This window comes from Xenopus laevis, chromosome 7L (assembly GCF_017654675.1).
Source record: "Xenopus laevis strain J_2021 chromosome 7L, Xenopus_laevis_v10.1, whole genome shotgun sequence".
NCBI lineage: Eukaryota > Metazoa > Chordata > Amphibia > Anura > Pipidae > Xenopus > Xenopus laevis.
In genome coordinates this window covers 119,672,027-119,693,833 of record NC_054383.1, presented here as the reverse complement: position 1 = coordinate 119,693,833, position 21,807 = coordinate 119,672,027, and the positions used below count along the sequence as shown (strand labels likewise).

At 39.8% G+C, this 21,807-nt stretch overlaps 2 protein-coding genes across 10 annotated transcripts in view; one reads left to right on the top strand and one right to left on the bottom strand.

The window, feature by feature from the left end:
* The window catches only part of ptprh.L (protein tyrosine phosphatase, receptor type H L homeolog), a 118,894-nt gene that overhangs the window by 44,127 nt on the left and 52,960 nt on the right, over window positions 1-21,807 (top strand). For all 9 annotated transcript variants that reach the window (XM_041569629.1, XM_018226381.2, XM_018226382.2 and 6 more), the window contains exons 2-3: window positions 6,029-6,074; window positions 10,112-10,381. In XM_041569629.1, the coding sequence (XP_041425563.1) occupies window positions 6,029-6,074; window positions 10,112-10,381 (316 nt within the window). The remainder of the gene's footprint in view (window positions 1-6,028; window positions 6,075-10,111; window positions 10,382-21,807) is intronic.
* Window positions 11,916-13,849, bottom strand: LOC121395632. The gene is made up of 2 exons (XM_041569632.1): window positions 12,484-13,849; window positions 11,916-12,396 (listed from the first exon to the last, which is right to left on the bottom strand). Exon 1 carries the CDS (start codon window positions 13,815-13,817, stop codon window positions 12,939-12,941), a length of 879 nt encoding a protein of 292 aa, XP_041425566.1. The 5' UTR covers window positions 13,818-13,849; the 3' UTR covers window positions 11,916-12,396; window positions 12,484-12,938.

Genomic DNA, 21,807 nt, shown 5'->3' with positions numbered 1-21,807 from the left:
GTTGATCAGACTGCATGGAAGCTGTTGGTTAGCAGGTCAATGACAGCCAAAGAAAACTTCTATTTCTAAACTTTCTATTTGAAAATATATTTAATACCTCCCAGACAGTCTCCAGTTTCAGTATTTAACTAGCTACACAGTGATTGGCATTAGTAACATCACATTAATGGGACAATTTACTAAGGGGGTTGTTCCCCTTTGCAATAACTTTTAGTATGACGTAGAGAGTGCTATTCTGACACAATTTGCAATTGGGTTTCATTTTTTATTATTTGTGTTTTTTGAGTTATTTAGCTTTTTATTCAGCAGCTCTCCAGTTTGCAGTTTCAGCAGCCAGGTTGCTAGGGTCCAAATTCCCCTAGCAAACATCCCTTGATTTGAATTAGTAACTGGAATATGAATAGCAGAGGCCTGAATAGAAAGCTGAGTAATAAAAAGTAGCAATAACAATAAACGTGTAGCCTTACAGAGAATATGTTTTTTTAGACGAGTTAGGGACCTCCTTTTTAAAACTGGAAAAAGTCAGAAGGAGGCAAATATTTGACAAAAACTATAAAAAAAGAAATGATGAAGGTTAGTTGCAAAGTTCATTCTATTTTATAGAAAGATAAAAGTTAACTGAAAACCCCCTTTAATGGTTTTTATTCACAACAATGGTGCCATCCATGAAAAATTATACAGCAATAACTAGTGATACTTATGCATTTATCCTATTTATATCCTATATCATAGCTTGGGAAATATAGAGTAAGCCGACAAGTATGACATCTATAGGTATGAGGTGGTTTCAAGGCATATAAGAATACAAGTTTCTGGTACCAAATGACTGCTCAAGGGCCTGGCACATAATAAAGCAATTGAGATTTATCAGCACTGTTTTCTTTAATTAAACTACTGCCTAAGGGCAGAGACACACGCTCAGATCCAGGGAGATTAGTCGCCCAGCGCAACTAATCTACACGAACTGCGTCCCGCTGGCTAGAATGTAAATCGCCGGTGGGATGGCAATCGATTCGCTTCATTTTCCGAAGTCGTCCGAGACTTCAGGTGACTTCGGAAAAGGAAGTGCTCCGAGTGCCATCCCCCCGGCGATTGAAGAGGCGATTTATTGCCGGGCGACTGAATCCCCCCGAATCTGAGAGTTCTTTTCTGCCCTTAAGGTATGAACTGCAGATAAAAAATTTCAGGCGACTTCGGAAAACGAAGTGCTCTGATCCCACTGGCAATTTCGATTCTAGACGGCGGGAGGCAGTTCGGGGAGATTAGTCGCCCCGAAGAAGAGGCGATTTACCGCTGGGCGACTACATCTCCCCAAATCTGAGTGTGTGTTTCTGCCCTTAAGGTATGAACTGCAGATACAATAAGGCCCTAATGTTTATCACACATTTCTTTGTTACAGTCAGCGTCCCATCTTCTTTGCAGGGTTATAAAGTAATGTTTTTATGCCATTAACATATCATTATAGGTTAATAATTAGAAAATAAGATGTGAGGGAGAAAAGTTTAATAAATTGTATAATTTTAAAATATTTGGTTACGCCTTAATTCCTTTGGGTTCCTTCTCTTTTTAAGGAGACACAGAGCCCCGCGGTGGTTCTTATGCTATAGTTTCTTTCCCATAAATTAAAGACAGGAGACGGGAGATGACATAATAGGAGGATGTTTAAGGCAGATTATGGTGTGGCTGGGCAGACTGAAGGGGAGCAGAATGGCATAGGTAGAGAACCATGACAATTGAGAGAGATCAACCCCTATATATTAAAGGGATTCTGTCAACGGAAAATATGTTTTTTTCAAAACACATCAGTTAATAGTGCTACTCCAGCAGACTTCTGCACTGAAATATATTTCTCAAAAGAGCAAACTGATTTTTTTATATTCAGTTATGAAATCTGACATGGGGCTAGACATTTTGTCAATTTCCCAGCTGCCCCAGGTCATGTGACTTGTGCCTGCACTTTAGAAGAGAAATGCTTTCTGGCAGGCTGCTGTTTCTCCTTCTCAATGTAACTGAATGTGTCTCAGTGGGACATGGGTTTTTACTATTGAGTGTTGTTCTTAGATCTACCAGGCAGCTGTTATCTTGTGTTAGGAAGCTGTTATCTGGTTATTTTCCCATTGTTCTTTTGTTTGGCTGCTGGGGGGGGAAGGGAGGGGTGATATCACTCCAACTTGCAGTACAGCAGTAAAGTGTGATTGAAGTTTATCAGAGCACAAGTCACATGACTTGGGGCAGCTGGGAAATTGACAAAATGTCTAGCCCCATGTCAGATTTCAAAATTGAATATATAAAAATCTGCTCTTTTGAGAAATGGATTTCAGTGCTGAATTCTGCTGGATTAGCACTATTAACTGACTCATTTTGAAAAAAAAATTTTCCCCATGACAGTATCCCTTTAATATATAAGTATAAGTTCTCTTCTGCAATACCTGCAAGTGGTAGCCACCCTAAACAAAATATTTCACCCTCTTTCTCTGCTGATTTAGATGGAGGGAACAATTGGATAAGATTGTCTGTAGTGGGAGAATTGTGGGGTATCTATGGGCGCCTATACTTATTAGCAATATACATTGCCAGCAAATATTTGATACTTACCCTAGCCTTAGACAGCGTCTTACCAGCTAGGCTGCTGAAATACCAGCCGGGTGGCAAACATAGCACCAGACCCATCCTGCTGATTGAATTTTGAAGAAAAAGCTTCGGCCATGTGTCTGCACCCACCTTTAATATCATGAAATGATATTGGGGCTCTTCTTCATTGCAAAATATAGCAAATTTTATTATTAATATCTAGTATCTTTGGTTGTATTTATAGGGGCAAATTTACTTACCTTCGAAGTTGCGCCAGAGTTGGCTTCGCAGCACTTTGCCAGGCGAAGTTTCGCCAGGGCGCCGCTAAAATCCTAAGTTGCACACTGGGAGGCGAAAGTTAACGAAGTTGCGCTAGCTTTAATTCGTCAAGCAAGGCGAAGTTACGCTAGCGATGCCTATTTTGCAAAGGTGACTTCGGAAAAGGAAGTGCTCCGAGTGCCATCCCCCCGGCGATTGAAGAGGCGATTTATTGCCGGGCGACTGAATCCCCCCGAATCTGAGAGTTCTTTTCTGCCCTTAAGGTATGAACTGCAGATAAAAAATTTCAGGCGACTTCGGAAAACGAAGTGCTCTGATCCCACTGGCAATTTCGATTCTAGACGGCGGGAGGCAGTTCGGGGAGATTAGTCGCCCCGAAGAAGAGGCGATTTACCGCTGGGCGACTACATCTCCCCAAATCTGAGTGTGTGTTTCTGCCCTTAAGGTATGAACTGCAGATACAATAAGGCCCTAATGTTTATCACACATTTCTTTGTTACAGTCAGCGTCCCATCTTCTTTGCAGGGTTATAAAGTAATGTTTTTATGCCATTAACATATCATTATAGGTTAATAATTAGAAAATAAGATGTGAGGGAGAAAAGTTTAATAAATTGTATAATTTTAAAATATTTGGTTACGCCTTAATTCCTTTGGGTTCCTTCTCTTTTTAAGGAGACACAGAGCCCCGCGGTGGTTCTTATGCTATAGTTTCTTTCCCATAAATTAAAGACAGGAGACGGGAGATGACATAATAGGAGGATGTTTAAGGCAGATTATGGTGTGGCTGGGCAGACTGAAGGGGAGCAGAATGGCATAGGTAGAGAACCATGACAATTGAGAGAGATCAACCCCTATATATTAAAGGGATTCTGTCAACGGAAAATATGTTTTTTTCAAAACACATCAGTTAATAGTGCTACTCCAGCAGACTTCTGCACTGAAATATATTTCTCAAAAGAGCAAACTGATTTTTTTATATTCAGTTATGAAATCTGACATGGGGCTAGACATTTTGTCAATTTCCCAGCTGCCCCAGGTCATGTGACTTGTGCCTGCACTTTAGGAGAGAAATGCTTTCTGGCAGGCTGCTGTTTCTCCTTCTCAATGTAACTGAATGTGTCTCAGTGGGACATGGGTTTTTACTATTGAGTGTTGTTCTTAGATCTACCAGGCAGCTGTTATCTTGTGTTAGGGAGCTGTTATCTGGTTACTTTCCCATTGTTCTTTTGTTTGGCTGCTGGGGGGGGAAGGGAGGGGTGATATCACTCCAACTTGCAGTACAGCAGTAAAGTGTGATTGAAGTTTATCAGAGCACAAGTCACATGACTTGGGGCAGCTGGGAAATTGACAAAATGTCTAGCCCCATGTCAGATTTCAAAATTGAATATATAAAAATCTGCTCTTTTGAGAAATGGATTTCAGTGCTGAATTCTGCTGGATTAGCACTATTAACTGACTCATTTTGAAAAAAAATTTTTCCCCATGACAGTATCCCTTTAATATATAAGTATAAGTTCTCTTCTGCAATACCTGCAAGTGGTAGCCACCCTAAACAAAATATTTCACCCTCTTTCTCTGCTGATTTAGATGGAGGGAACAATTGGATAAGATTGTCTGTAGTGGGAGAATTGTGGGGTATCTATGGGCGCCTATACTTATTAGCAATATACATTGCCAGCAAATATTTGATACTTACCCTAGCCTTAGACAGCGTCTTACCAGCTAGGCTGCTGAAATACCAGCCAGGTGGCAAACATAGCACCAGACCCATCCTGCTGATTGAATTTTGAAGAAAAAGCTTCGGCCATGTGTCTGCACCCACCTTTAATATCATGAAATGATATTGGGGCTCTTCTTCATTGCAAAATATAGCAAATTTTATTATTAATATCTAGTATCTTTGGTTGTATTTATAGGGGCAAATTTACTTACCTTCGAAGTTGCGCCAGAGTTGGCTTCGCAGCACTTTGCCAGGCGAAGTTTCGCCAGGGCGCCGCTAAAATCCTAAGTTGCACACTGGGAGGCGAAAGTTAACGAAGTTGCGCTAGCTTTAATTCGTCAAGCAAGGCGAAGTTACGCTAGCGATGCCTATTTTGCAAACTGCGCCAAGTTTAAGTACAATGGCCGTATGTGTAGCAAATACATTACACTACACAAGCCTGGGAAAACTTCATAAAATAAAATAGAGTTGTTATTTTGCCCTATACATGTGCCCACTGTATAGTTTAGGTGCCATATGTTAGGAAATGTAGGGGGGAAGGAGGGTACCCCCCCAAAAAAAAATTACGATCTTTTTCAGCCTATCACCCTTAAAAAAGTAAAAGACGACAGCGTTTTTTTTTTAAGCAAGTCCTATTTACTCTATTGCACTTCGCCTGGTCTGAGGTGATGAAGGCAAGTCTGGCGCAAGAAGTAACGTTCAGTAAAATGCACAAGTTAATGAATTAGCGTAGTTACGTCCCTTCGCCATAGCGCAACTACGTCTGGCATAAAGGCACGAAGTAGCATCAGAGTAGCGAATTTACGCCAGCGCCCGTTAGTAAATCGGCAAAGTAACTAAATGACGTCACGCTGGTGAATTTTCGCTAGCGTTAGCCACTTTGCCCTTTAGAAATTTGCCCCATAGTTTGCCCCATAGTTTACTGGGCTTTTCCTATGTATAGATCTACTGGGATGCAAGGGGGACCACACACCTTGAACCTGTAGCATCCACCAAAGACCATACATACTACTGCTCACACTTTCCTGCCTAAAGAGTGGATTGTTTCATACTTAAAGTAACTGTGCCACCTAATGGCTGATTGTATTTTTGCAGCAATAATCCTTTTCCAGTTTATTAGGTTATCATGAGAAATATAACTTACAGGTTATTCATAGGTCTTGTGTATTATGAGTTACTAACCCCCCCCCCCACTCACTGTAGCAAACGAATTGAAGTCTGTCGGTAGGTGTTAGTACGGATAGTCCCTAATAAAGAATGTAACAGCAACATGAGATATAGAGATCACACCTTCCCAATGCCATAGGTCAATTATTGTCGTGAGATGTTTAAATTTACCAGTCATGGCACAACGATGCCTTAGAAGTACTATAACAATGAACTGTATATATGCTGCATTTATGTTGTTATGTTTTCTATCCATGAACTAACAGAATATATTGAATTTCCTTGACAGATATTTCTGATATGGCATGGAGGAACCCCAGTGACGGCTCACTCAGGTAATCATAGTAGATTGCTGGTTTGCTGAGAGATAACTTGCATCTGGGCTGTAATTGACTAGATCCTGGCACCAATGATTACCAACTGTGTCCCTTTTTTTAGCAACCAGCTGTACAGAGGTTTATCATGCACCTTCTGCATAGGTTTTAAATGTGTGAAATCTTGTGTGAAATATAGCACTTTCATACCTACCCATAGTAAATTAATTTTGCATTTCTATTGAAGTATACACCTGTCATAAAGGCAAGATTAAGGGGGCAGATTTATTAAAGGGGTTGTTTTGCGATAACTTTTAGTATGATGTAGAGCAATGGTCCCCAACCAGTGGCTCGCGAGCAACATGTCTCCAACCCCTTAGATGGTCCTCTCAGTGACCTCAGAGCAGGTGCTTATTTTTTAATTCCAGGCTTGAAAGCACGTTTTAATTTCATAAAAACCAGGTGTACCGTCAAGTTTAACCTCCTGTAGGCTGCCAGTTCACATAGGGTCTACCAAATTCCATTATTTGACTCCCCCGAGAGTTATTAATGCTTGTGTTGCTCCCCAACTTCTGTTATATTTGAATGTGGCTCACGGTTATATAAAGTTTGAGGACCCCCGATGTAGAGAGTGATATTCTGAGACAATTTGCAATTTGTTTTTAATTATTGAAGGTTTTTGAGTTATTTTGCTTTTTATTCAGCAGCTCTTCAATTTGCATCTTAAGCAATCTGGTAACTAGGGTCCAAATTCCCCTAGCAACCATGCATTGATTTGAATAAGAGACTGGAAGATGAATAGGAGAGAGTCTGAATAGAAGGATCAGTTATAAAAAGTAACAATAACAGTACATTTGTAGCCTTACAGAGCATTTGTTTTTTTAGAAGGGGTCAGCGACGCCCATTTGAATGCCGCAGAAGAAAAAGGCAAATAACTATTAAAAATTAATAATGAAAACAAAATGAAAAGAACTGGTCAGTCTATAACATAATAAAAGTTACCTTAAAGGAACAGTTCAGTGTGAAAATAAAAACTGGGTAAATAGATAGGCTGTGCAAAATAAAAATGTATCTAATATAGTTAGTTAGCCAAAAATGTAATGTATAAAGGCTGGAGTGATTGGATGTGTAACATAATAGCCTGAACACTACTTCCTGCTTTTCAGCTCACTAACTCCGAGTTAGTCAATGACTTGACGGGGGGCCACATGGGACATAACTGTTCAGTGAGTTAGCTCAGATTCAAAAGTAACAGTTATGACCCATGTGGCCTCCCCTCAAGTCATTGATTGGTTACTGCCTGGTAACCAATCAGTGGAAACCAAGAGAGCTGCAAAGCAGGAAGTAGTGTTCTGGCTATTATGTTAGACATCCAGTTACTCCAGCTTTTATACATTACATTTTTGGCTAACTAACTATATTAGAAACATTTTTTATTTTGCACAGCCTATTTACCCAGTTTTTATTTTTACACTGAACAGTTCCTGTAAAGGTGAACCAACCCTTTAAGGGTCCAATAGTAAATTCAAATATTTTTTTTTTTGGGGTCAAAACTCTCAAATTTGAATTGTGAATTGTCCAAACTCGATTTGAATTTTAATTTTAATTTCGAGATTTCTCAAACCTATACCCTGGGAATAATTCAAATTTGACTATTTGCCACTTTAAACCTGCCGAGTTCATGTATAAGTCAATGGGAGAGGTCCAGTGACCAATTTGAAGCCTTCCTGACATTAAAGGTTTTTTTTTGGAGAAAAAAACTGGAATCGAGTTTAGTCATATTTTTTTCGAATTCAACGAGTTTTCAGGGCGGTAATATTCGTACGAGTTTTAGATATTTAATTTTTTTCTTAAATAACATGAATTTGAAATTTGACCTTTGATAAATGGGCCTCCCAATCTTGCATTGGGTTTCGGTCTGTGAGTGATAAAAAAAAAAAATACAAGGCAACAAAATGCTCAGAACCATCTCATGTATAGATATGGGATCTCTTTTCCAGAAACCCGGAATCCAGAAAGCTTCAAATTACAGGAATTACAGGAAGGCCATCTCTTACGGCATCTGTTAAGCAAATCATTCTAATAAATAAATAAAACAATTACTTTTTTTACTGTAATAATGAAACAATAGCTTGTACTTGATCCCAACTAAGATATAATTAATCCTTATTGGAAGCAAAACCAGTCAGTTTATTTCATGTTTAAATTAATTTTAACAGACATACTGTATGGAGATCCAAATTACAGAAAGATCCCTTATCCAGCTGACCTTTGTCGCTATAAATATCATGATGTAAACTGACTGAATTGTCCAATGCAGACGTCTGTTGATAACAGTGTTGGAAAAATGTATAGTTATAAAAAAATTGCATTGCAATATAACAAATGTTGCTATTTTAAACAGGGGGGTTCACCTTTAAGTTAACTTTTAGTAAGTTATATAAAGGCTAATTGTAAGCAACTTTTAAATTGGTCTTCATTATTTCATTTTTTATAGTTTTTGAATTATTTACCACCTCCTTCTGACTCTTGCCAGCTTTCAAATAACTGATACAAACAGCAGCATTTACCATTATATGAAAGCACACCATGGAATGTGACTAGTAACAGAAATTTTACCAGTATAGAAGTTTTATATATATATATATATATAATTTGTTTTCTACTGCATGAAATCCAGCTCTGCAGGTAATGTACGTATATATATATATATATATATATATATATATATATATATATATATATATTCGTACATTTCCTGCAGAGCTGGATTTCATGCAGTAGAAAACAAATTGTGGCACACAACCAACAATTATAATATGATATATGTTTCAAAGAGAACTTGGAGACTGCCCATGCCAATTTTTGCTTCATTGGACGGTTAGTCTATAACCGTGTTCTGTTTTGTCAACTGTTTACCTGAGAAACGGGTAGAACCTCCTGACTTGTTGTATACTGGATAATGGAACACAGATTCTCACAATCTAATGAATAACCTTGAGGCTTGTACCATCTCAAAATTCATTTTGACACTTGTGAGTTGATTGGTGTGTGTATAGATATAGTAGTAAGTGAGAAAGCAGAATATATCACCTATGATTAAGGGATATCTCCCGAAACGCGTCAGGTGTTACCAGCAGGTACTCCAATAAACCCCAGTTTCAGAAGTGCCGTCTGCTTCCTTGAATTTTCGCTATAGATATAGTAGTATATATAAAGCGAAACATAAATAATAAAAGTAACTTCTACCCTCTGGGAGTTGACTGCACACAGTGTAGCTACGGCCTAGGGTCCCTCCACCTAGTCATGACCGCCAGTTTTTTAACGCCCCTCCCCACCACACTGCAAACTGCACTTCTTTTTTGTGGTGCCCACGTCCACAATTCCACAGTGTGGGGAGCAGCCCTGGGTTGCTGGGAGCCATGGGGCCCACAAGGGCCAAGGCCAGAGTCCCAACAGCCCAGTTTGACCTTGTGGACTACCTGTAAAGTCAAAATGTTTTTCTCACCCCTGTATTCACTCCACTCATTGATTCTTAACAGAATTGCTCAGCCTTCTGTCAGTCACTCATTCGCTTTCTGCTCCTTATTGTGCCAGACAGCTGCCCGACCCTTCTATGAGTTACTACTACAGATGGCTAAGATAACCCTCCAACTCTGTGCCCTGCTGAGAGAGACCATCCTAATCTTATAATTATTCTGATTATTAATGGGTATTGATAAAGTGCCAATGCTCCCATTTCTCCAGCTGGACAGCCCCAGCGTGGTTTGTGCTTTAACAGGGTTATTATTATTATTATTATTATTATTATTATTAACATGTATTTTTTAGAGTGCCAACAGCAGCGCTGTAAAATAAATATGTTTACACAAAGAAATGACATGAAATGAATTACATACATAGAACATACAGAGTTTTATATCTATGTATCTATATATAATCTGTATATCTATAATAGTCTGTCTGTCTGTCTCTCTGTCCATCTATCTACATATAATGAAGGAAGTTAATATAAAACAGAATAACTCTGATTTTAATTTTGATCTTTAATTTCCCAGAACCCTCACCTGCAAAAAATGTGGCCGTTACAGGCCAAACAACAACCTCAGTGACTTTATCATGGGCCCTTCCTAATGATACCAACAGCAGCAATTATACATATGAGATCATGGTGGTGTCTGATGGTGGCACAGCTTTGAACACAACTAGTAAAACCAACAGTACAGAAGTGAAAGATCTGAAAGCGGGAGTAACCTACTCATTCTCTGTATTTACTGTGACACAGGATAATATAACAAGTTCTGCTGTATCTGTCAATGCTACAACAAGTAGGTCCATCTTTTTGTTTTATGATTGTTGTGTGTAGAAAGCAAATAATGTAAATATGTGTGTGATTCCATGTATGTGCTGTGTCAGGATTCATGTATTACATGTAGAGCATGTAGGGTAAAGGCAAACATATGATGTAATTTCCCTTAACTAACTACATGCCTTCTTTCCATAAAATTAGTCAGGGATTCTTGTGTCTGGCATGTGCCACCACTGTCAATAATATTGTCACCATTTGTAGGGACTCAGGGTTAATGTGCCCCTATGGCTTTAAATCCCTACACTTCCTGATCTCCCTAGTTGCTGGGCAGATGCCCATGTAGCTAGTTGTAATTTACATATCTCCGTTATTGGCCAGGAGGCTTTATGACCACTTCCTGCCACTACACTTGACTACATCCGCAGGGAATTCACGTTCAGCTGTCTCTGATGTATTTTCCTAGCCTTGTGAATAGCTATTCTGCCTATGCCTTTTTACACTGTAAATTTAACCCTGTGGATCATTTGTCTCTGACAAATAAATAATTCTGTTCTGTTTGATTTGCAAGAACCTTCTGGTGCCCTCTTCTTTTATCATTTTATGCACAGTAGTCTGTGGGAGTTGTAGTGGCACTACACCACACTTTCATTTTTTCCACTTTGCGAAGGCCCTGCCTTAAATCTTAGAGTCAAATATAACTGATGCTCTAGTATACTAGCTGGTCCTTTACCCCGTTCACCTAAATAGTCCAAAATCGTGTTACACATTAGTAATCATTGGTCTGTAAATATGTGGGTAACTCTGTGTATGTGCTGTGTTAGGATTCATACATTAACATAAGTGATGTGCGGGTCGAGGAAAACTTAACTCACATCTTACCCGACCTGATCCCGCCTGCACCCGCCTCCTCCCCTCTGTTTAAGAATTATGCCGACCCAACCCGCCGATGATGTCACAAAAGGGGTGGAGCAGGTGCACACCTATAAAACAGGAAGCTGGCAGTGTAAGGCAGTACGGGGGGGGAAGTGCAGGCAGAAGAGCTCAACATGAACACACCTGGGACCCACCTGGGTCAGCCCAAACCCGTCCGACCCATGGGTATCGGCTCAGCCCGCACATCATTAATTAACATGTAGAGCAGTTTGTGCTATTAGAATTTTACAGATTGTAGGGCAAAATCAAGAGTTACTATGAACACATATTTATAAAGCACCAACATATTCTGTAGAACTGTAAAGAGAACAGTGTGTGTGTAAACACCCAACATATACATTCTGCTCACTACAATGAAGCTAACAATCTTTAAGTTAAAATGTAATGTGAGCGTTGTCAAACGCGCACCTTAGAAAGGGTAAAAGCCCCCCACTCCCAAAATGTACTGTCTAGTGGATAATACAGTAGAACTAAACAAAATACTTACATTCTAATTAAAGGAGAACAAACCCCTAAAAATGAATGTCTAAAAATTCCATATTTTATATAGTGAACTTATTGCAACAGCCTAAAGTGTCAGCTTGTCAATAGCAGCAATGATCCAGGACTTCAAACTTTGTGGCAGGCGCAGCACTACACAGTGCCTTGTGCGCTGTGGCATTAGAAGAATTATAAAATCTCTGTCCCTTTAGTCTAATCAGACTTTCTTTTACTCTGTAATTCCTCTAGCGCCGTTCTATGGAGGCAGTAGGTTTAAAGAACACACCAATACCTTTAAATAACTTCTTTAATAACTTCAACTTTCTGCTGCTTGTGCAGCGGATATTCCATGTACAAACACGTGGTGAATAAAACCATAAAAGGCAGTTCAACAGTTAACAGATAACTTAAGATGGTGGATGTATTTCACTCTCAGGTATAGCACTTTGGTATGGGACTGTGCATTTGCTTTATATCAGCAGTAAGCAATTCACCTTTGTATTTGCATTTGGATTTGTAATTGCATCTGTATTTGGTCTGTAATTGGTACTCTGATTGTTCTGAAATTGGTACTTGGATAGGTCTGAAATTGGCACTCGGTTTGTTCTGAAATTGGTGGAACTATAAGTAAACACATATACAGGTTCAATATACAGACCTACTCACACTATTAAACAATAGGGTAACATAAACAAGTGTATTAAATACCTATTTGGCCTTCTCTGCTTCCATAAAACTTATCTCTGACTGGAACTCTCTGTTTCCTCCCTTTGTCTGATAAGTAATGGCTTCAGAAAGATCTGGCATGGGGAACTCCCACACAGATCAATTGTGTAGCTGACTGGGATTGGTTGAAGCTCTTGTGCAGTGTGAGGCTGGCTATGATTGGCTTACCTATATAATGGTTCTTAAAGGTACATTTTCTTTTTCTGCTTCTGCTAACACAATGCATATAAACGTTATAACATTCACATTCAGAAACATTAATTACAGGCAAACTCTGCTTTTTACTTAAACATGTGAACATAAGAACTGTACTGAGGTTATTGGCAGGTTTTGGTGCATACATATATAACCATAATAGTAACCTAGAACAGGTCTTAGCTGGCCAGCTACACTCCCACCAAAATTACCTACAACTCTATGTTCTCAGTAGTAGGATTTCAACATGGATTTGAGGAATTTTCCATCTGGTTCTCAACTCTCAAGTGTCTTTTGTTACTCTCAAGCAGAACAACTAACTTTTGAATTGGACGTTCCAACTTGAGTGGAATTGTGAGACGTTTTCCTTTTTTGTCAAGTTTTGAGTCTCCTATTTGTAACAATACTCTTCTCACTAGTCCGTCTTCGTCCTTTTGAACTTCTAGGACTTTGGCCAATTTCCATTGACTTCTAGGTAAGTCGTCTTCTTTTACTAACACTATGTCATCAATTTGGACATTTCTTCTGGGTGTTTGCCATTTACTTCTTAGCGTGAGATGAGCTAAGTACTCTTTACTCCATCTATTCCAAAACTGTTCTGATAGACATTGAACTCTTCGCCATCTTTTTCTGGCATATAAATCCTCTTTGGTGAATTTGCCAGGCGGTGGCTGTATGTAATCAGGTTTAAGGTGAAGTAGATGGTTGGGAGTTAAAGGTTCCAAACTTGTTGGGTTGTTGATGTTGTCGACTGTAAGTGGACGACTGTTAACAATAGACATTACTTCATAGAATAGTGTTCTAAGTGAAGCGTCATCTATTCTTCCGGTGTTCCTTTTCAACACTGCACTTAGCACATTTCTTACAGTTCTGATTTGCCTCTCCCAAACTCCTCCAGTATGGCTTGCATTTGGAGCATTCATGTGGAAGTCACACTGTTTCTCTAACAAGTACTCAGTTACTTTTTCTTTATCCATCTCTTTTAGAGCCTTGTTCAATTCATTCTTTGCTCCAACAAAATTAGATCCTTGGTCAGATCTAAGCTCTCTGACAGTACCTCTAATGGCTATGAAACATCTTAAGGCATTGATGAATGCATCAGTTGACATATCTTCCAACATTTCCAGGTGAATTGCTCTGGAGCTTAGACATGTAAATATAAGTCCATATCTCTTGTACTCCTTGCGGTTCTGTTTGGTGATAAATGGGCCAAAACAATCCATTCCGCTATAAAGAATGGTGGTGATGGGTTCACACGATCAGCCGGTAGATCAGCCATTCTTTGTTCTTCTGTAGGTCTACGTGTCTTTCTACAGGTTACACATTTACTTATGTACTTTGCTATAACTTTGCTTCCTTTCACTATCCAGTAACCACCTTCTCTCAAACAGTTTTGGGTAAAGTTTCTTCCTTGATGCAAGGATCTGTTGTGGTAGTGATCAATAATCAATCTTGTGAAGGTAGAATTTTTGGGTAGAATTGCTGGATGCTTAACTCTGCCAGGTAATGATGCATTTTCCAGTCTCCCTCCCACATTCAGTATACCATCCTGCAGAACAAGATTAAGCTTGTACAATGGGTGGTTGTTTGGAAGCCTTTTAGGTTCTTGACTAAGTCTCTTCAATTCTTCACTGTAGAATCTCTGTTGAATGAGTCTTATGACTGTTTCTTCAGCTTTCATTCTTTCCTCTACATTCAACGATTCCTTCTTTCTGATTCCTTTTGCCAACCGTTGAATTCGAGCTACTACATTTATGACTGTATTCCACTTTGAACATCTGGCTAGTCTTTCAAGTATGTCATCTTGACACTTGGCGGCAGTGCTCAATGTTTGAACAACCTTTACTTCTGGATCACCCATAGACAGTTCTGTATAACCTTCACTGGGTATAATTTCCTTTTCCCAAAGGAACTCTGGACCGGTGAACCAGTTTGAATTCTTCAATTCTGTTACATTCAGGCCTCTTGAAGCATGATCTGCTGGGTTATGCTTTGTGTCAATATAATGCCAATGTTCTGGATTTGTTGTTCCTCGAATTTTCTGGACTCTGTTGGCGACAAAGATGTGGAATCTTCGAGCGTCATTGTTTATGTATCCTAGGACAACTTGTGAGTCTGTCCAAAAATACTCTTCATCTATTTCAATTCCAATTCTTCTTTCAGAAACTGGCTTACTGATGCTGAAACGACAGCTGCTGTCAGTTCAAGTCTTGGTATTGTCTGAATACTGTTTGGTGCGACTCTGGCCTTTCCCATAACCAGGGCACAGTGTATCTTTTCTTCTCCTATCACTCTGATGTAGGAGCACTGACCATAACCATGACTACTGGCATCTGAAAAGTGATGAAGTTCTATTTTCTTGTACTTTCCGAAATCAAGAGGTACAAAACATCGGGGTATCCGAACTTCTTTCAAATTTTGCAAGTCTCTTATCCAACTCTCCCACCTTGGCCTCAAGCGTTCAGGTATGGGTTCATCCCATCCCAATTTCTGTCTGCATAATTCTTGCAGCATTTCTTTTGCTTTGAGAATTACTGGTGCCAAGAATCCCAATGGATCATATATTGAAGCCACTGTGGAAAGAATGGTACGTCTAGTTGGAACTTTCTCTTCAATGGATACTTCAAAGAAGAAATTGTCATCTTCTACATTCCATCCCAATCCGAGTACATTCTGAACTGGAAGATGATCATAGTTAAGATCTACATTCTTCATTGTTGATGCACGTTCAGAGTCACTGATGGATTCCAGTACCTCTCTGTTGTTTGAGATGAATTTGTGAAGACGCAGGTTTCCCCTTGCGCATAACTCTTGGCTTTCTTTCACCAATTGAATTGCAGATTCTGTGGACTCTAGACTTATAAGACCATCATCTACATAAAAGTTTTTCTTCAGAAAATTTGATGCTGATGGACAATCCTTTTCATTCTGTTTGGCCAGATATTTCATACCATAATTGGCGCAACCTGGAGATGATGCTGCTCCAAACAAGTGTACTTTCATCCTGTATTCCGCTGGCTCTGTATCTATATCTCCGTCCTCCCACCATAGAAACCTCAGGAAGTCTCTATCTTCCTTCTTCACATGAAACTGGTGGAACATCTTTTCAACGTCACACATGACTGCTACGGGATACTTTCTAAATCTACAGAGTACTCCAGGCAGAGTGTTTGTAAGATCTGGTCCTTTTAGTAGATGATCATTCAATGCAACATCATTGTATTTTGCTGAACAATCAAAAACTACTCTGATCTTATCTGGTTTCTTTGGGTGATAGACACCTTGATGTGGTATGTACCACACTTCTCCTTCTTTAGGCTGACTATCAACTTCTCTGCATGTCCTTCTTTGAGGATGTCTTTCATGAATTTCAAATAATCATCCTTGAGTTTGGGATTTCTTCCCATCCTTTTCTGTAAGCCTTTCAATCTTGCTAGGGCAAGAACTCTGTTGTTTGGCAGATGAGGTCGTTCTCTAAAGGGTAAGGGCATTTCAAGATGACCTTGTTGATTTTGCTGAATATTATCTTCTAGAGTGTGTACAAACTTTATGTCCTCTTGGGATACACTCTTTTCACTAGAACTTACGTCTGCAAAGTCGGATTCTAGGATCTTGATTACTTTCGCTGGACTTACAGTTGGTAACTCTAGGACGGATATTCGATGACACAATCCTGTCACCTGTCTTGAGTTTGCAATCTGCTGTTTTCCTCCAACAACACCCCATCCTAGATCAGTTTGAACTGCGTAGGGTTCACCCTTTCCTCCTGTGATTACCTTTCGTGGTACCAACGCCTCAGGACAGTCGTAACCTATCAGCAGTCCAACACCAAACTCCTTCAGCGGGGACATTTCATGGGATATGATAGATAGGTGCTCCCATTTGTTGGCTGTTTCACAGGTAGGTATGCGGTCTCGATCTAGAGGTATGTCGTCTTTTGTATAAGCTGGAGGTAGATCTAATACGCAGTTTGAATGAAGTCCTCTAACTCTCAGTCCTTTGACTCTTTGACTGTTCACCAATGTGTCTCTTCCCGTCATTGTGGTGAGTTTGAGTTTCACTGGTTCTGTAGCCACTTGTAATTTCTTGCAGATTTCTTGATCAATGAAGGTGACATCACTCTGAGCATCCAGTAGTGCATAGGCGTATACCTTCTTGTTCTTCCTTTTAGGATTTGAAATGCACACTGGTACAACCATTGACGTGCCATTGATTTCTCCTTCCCTCACTCTGCAAGAGAATACTGATACTTTCTTTTCTTCCTCAGTGTCTCTGGGCATTAAGGATTTCTCTTTCTTCAGACGCTCTTCATGTAGTGGTGTAGGATGGCGTCCTTTACAAACGCTGCATGTGGCCTTTTTCTTGCACTCCTTAGTAACATGGCCTTTTCTTAGACATCCAAAACACAGTTGGTTATCAAGTACAAACTTCTTCTTTTCATCTGGAGACTTTTCCTTCAATTGTCAAATAACCTTTGATTCACACATCGGAGTGCTGCTGGAATTATTGTTTTTCGTTGGAATTTCTCCTCGGGCAGAGAGGAATACAGCTGTGCACCCGACGCTGCAAAAGGCGATCCTGTGTGAGTGTGGCACCTTACTGAATTGATTTGAATTTCCTTCAATTGTTGGCACTTATGTATAGAGTGGTTCTCTCTACAGAACATACACTTGAAGGTAGTCTGAAGATTTGTCGGTTCTAACTCTTTACTGATCCCAGTAGTGACTTTGAACTTGCTCTCATAGGTATCTGGACCTTTAGTAGCTGTGTTGGTTGTAAAGCTAGTTGCTCTTGCTCGTTTTTTCTCTCTTGCAGGCCTTTCTTCTAAGGGTTTTAAGACGTAAGATGCTGTTACTGGATTACATGCTATCCGTGCTTCCTCATTGACAAACACAGAGAACTCTTTGAAACTTGGGAAGTTTTTGCCTTGATCAAACTGTTTAGTCACATTGCGATTCCATCTAGAAGCCACTTCTTCAGGTAGCTTGGTTAGCATCCTGTGGTTTTCTAGATAGTCGTTCAGTACTTCTAGTCCTTGAACATGTGGGATGGCATTGCTGCATGCTTGCAGGAAGTCACCATACTCTTGGAGTTTGAAGTGTTCTTTAGGACCTATTTTAGGCCAGTTTATTAATTTCTCTCTGAAGGCTCTTTGTACTAAGAAGGGATGACCATATCTTGCATTTAATTTTTCCCAAACTTGCTTGTAGGCTTCTTCGTCTTTCCTATAGAAGTTACCTTCAAGAGCTTTCTTTACTTCTCCGCCAGTATATCTCTGAAGGTAGAATAACTTGTCGACTGGACGGAAGCAATTATGCTCAATGATCATTTCAAAACTTGCTTTCCACTCTATGAACTTCAGTACGTCTCCAGAGAATACAGTAGGTTCCGGAACAGGAAGTCTAGTGAGGAATCTTCTCTGGGGTCTCGCTGGGACAACAGCTGTGACATCCTCATGTACGTTGCCATGACATACGGGGATAGAGTTATCTGGTTCTATTTTCTCACTTGGTTCTGAATTAGGTGAGTCTCTCTCTTTGTTTCTCAGAGCAGGGATGGAAGGACTATGACTTATTTTTTCACAACATGCTGGAGATTTCCTTCCATTCTCCTGGGTGTATGGAAGAAAGTAGGAGTCGGCTTCTTCACTTAGTAACGATTTGGACCTATGACTACCCTGATTCATATCCTCTTCGTGTACTCTGAGTCTGGCTTCTATAATCTTAACTTCCTTTTGCCTTTCCAGACTTTTCATTTCAGATTCCATTTTATCGCGTTGTGCATCCATTTCGGCTATCCGTAGACGCTGCATCTCAATGGCAGATTCCATCTCTACTTCTGCTCTCTTGGCAGCTAGTTGTTCAGCCAATTCCTTTCTTTTGGCTGAAGTATTTGAGGACTCTGATATTTGGCTGGTACTTCTGCTAGCAAAGGAAGTCGCACTTGAGATTGTGGTTCCACCTATGGACCTGGCATAGTCTCTCTTGAAGAACTCATTCATTCCCTTTCGTGCCTTAACTTCATCGTAGTTTGCTGCAGATGATAGTTCTCTCATGAGCTTTGCTAAATCCCTAGTGACTGCTGTACATGTGTCCATGTTCCTTACAATATCCTGGGAAGGTGTCATAGACGATCGCAGGTTGACATATGCTGCCATAAGCTCTGACTCAGATTCTTCTACTGACTCTATCATTTCACACAGGTTCCCTTTTATGCTTTCTTGTTTTAGCTTTTTACGAATGCCTATAATGTATAATTTCCACCTCTCATACATTCGGGCAAACCTTTTTCTTTTCAGCGCTGCCTCTTGCTCCAAATTTTCTAGCACCTTTTGGGTCGGTTTTCTGTCACGTGATGAACGTCTTAGTTCACCTGTTTGGGCTATATTTGTTTGGGGCAAGACTACTGTTACATTAGATCTTTCTAACTCAGACAGGTTCTCTTGCTCTTCATCTTCTACTATATCTTTCTCTGCATCCTCTAATGGTGGAGTGGTAATACTGGGCTCAGCCATTTTTTTTTTAATGCTATAATAATTAATATGAATAATAAGGACCTGTCACTTTAAATGCAATACTGACAAATGCAAAAAATAAATGACTTTCACTTTAAATGTAATGGCAGTAGATGCAGGAATAAATGACATTCACTTTAAATACTTTAGAGTCCATATACTATAAACTGTCCTTTTTGCTTTAAAGTCTGTTTTTCCTGAACACAAAAGATGTCTCTTGGAAAACCTATGTGCAAGGACAAGTTATAAAAGGGAAAGCTCTGACCTTATTTGAAGAGCAGGATACTGTGATCTGAAGGTTGCAGGAACAAATGTCAATCTTAAAGGAGATTTGTCTTTCCTTGGTGCGAGGACTTGCGATGCTCTGCAATGACTTGCGATGCTCTGCGATGACTTGTGATGCTCTGTGATGACTTGCGATACTCTGTGATGACTTGCGATGCTCTGCAATGACTTGCGATGCTCTGCGATGACTTGTGATGCTCTGTGATGACTTGCGATACTCTGTGATGACTTGCAATGCTCTGCGATGACTTGCGATGTGCTGCTGCAAGCTTTGGGCCTAGTTGTGGGAAACTAGCTGGATTCAGCACGTAGTCTGTTGGTGGATAGCGGTGCGGACACTCTAGCTCTGGACTCTGGCCTCCCACCATGCGTCTCTTTCTCTCTCTATGAATTGCATGAGGGTTGGCGTTCTTTCTCTGACTATCTTGCCTTTGCCGTTCTGCCACTTTAGGAGTCGGCTGCAGTCTGACTAATGCCCACGTTATATGGCCTGTATGGTAGCTCCGCTGAGGTATCTCTGCGTGCTCACTCAGGGAACAGTTGCCGCTTCTCTAATGCGCTCTTTACTGTGCAAATTGAGGAGCACTATTGCTTTGCCCTCTGAAGGTTATAGTTCCAATGTGGCAGGCGCAGCACTACACAGTGCCTTGTGCGCTGTGGCATTAGAAGAATTATAAAATCTCTGTCCCTTTAGTCTAATCAGACTTTCTTTTACTCTGTAATTCCTCTAGCGCCGTTCTATGGAGGCAGTAGGTTTAAAGAACACACCAATACTTTTAAATAACTTCTTTAATAACTTCAACTTTCTGCTGCTTGTGCAGCGGATATTCCATGTACAAACACGTGGTGAATAAAACCATAAAAGGCAGTTCAACAGTTAACAGATAACTTAAGATGGTGGATGTATTTCACTCTCAGGTATAGCACTTTGGTATGGGACTGTGCATTTGCTTTATATCAGCAGTAAGCAATTCACCTTTGTATTTGCATTTGGATTTGTAATTGCATCTGTATTTGGTCTGTAATTGGTACTCTGATTGTTCTGAATTTGGTACTTGGATAGGTCTGAAATTGGCACTCGGATTGTTCTGAAATTGGTGGAACTATAAGTAAACACATATACAGGTTCAATATACAGACCTACTCACACTATTAAACAATAGGGTAACATAAACAAGTGTATTAAATACCTATTTGGCCTTCTCTGCTTCCATAAAACTTATCTCTGACTGGAACTCTCTGTTTCCTCCCTTTGTCTGATAAGTAATGGCTTCAGAAAGATCTGGCATGGGGAACTCCCACACAGATCAATTGTGTAGCTGACTGGGATTGGTTGAAGCTCTTGTGCAGTGTGAGGCTGGCTATGATTGGCTTACCTATATAATGGTTCTTAAAGGTACATTTTCTTTTTCTGCTTCTGCTAACACAATGCATATAAACGTTATAACATTCACATTCAGAAACATTAATTACAGGCAAACTCTGCTTTTTACTTAAACATGTGAACATAAGAACTGTACTGAGGTTATTGGCAGGTTTTGGTGCATACATATATAACCATAATAGTAACCTAGGACAGGTCTTAGCTGGCCAGCTACAAACTTGTCACAGGGGGTCACCATCTTGGAAAGTGTCTGTGACACTCACATGCTCAGTGGGCTCTGATTGGCTGTTGAGAAGCTAAGCTTAGGGCTCGTCACTAATTTTCCAGCAGAAAATGAGGTTGGTCTGTAATATAAGCTGATGCTACAGGGCTGATTATTAAATTCTGATGCTAATTGCACTGGTTTCTGTGCTGCCATGTAGTCATTATCTGTATTAATTACTAATCAGCCTTATATTGTGACATTTCTATTCTATGTGTACTGTATATGTATGTATGTTAGGATTGTTCTTGTTAGATGTGTCTATAAAGTTGTGGAATGATTTTGTGAGCATGTGTTGATGAATGGAAAATTCACTCATTTTATTTGAGTTTGAGTGGGTGCAACAAAATAAGGCTGTGAAATGATGGCACTAGTCTGATGGCGTTACTCTGAAATTAAATGTAAATATGCGCACCTTTAGAAGTGAGTCATCAGAGCTTTCTAACAGATTCTAGACTAAGACATGTAGAAATCATTCAAGTGTAAGGATAACAACAGAGACTTATTTAACACAATTTTTACAGTTTATTATTTATTTATTTTTGGAGTAAAATATTTTCCAAGCCGATATAGCTATGCCTATGATGGGCACATTTATCAAATAATGTGCAGTTATGCAAAAACAAAAATTGCATATGTAGCCATCCTGCTAACATGGCTATTATT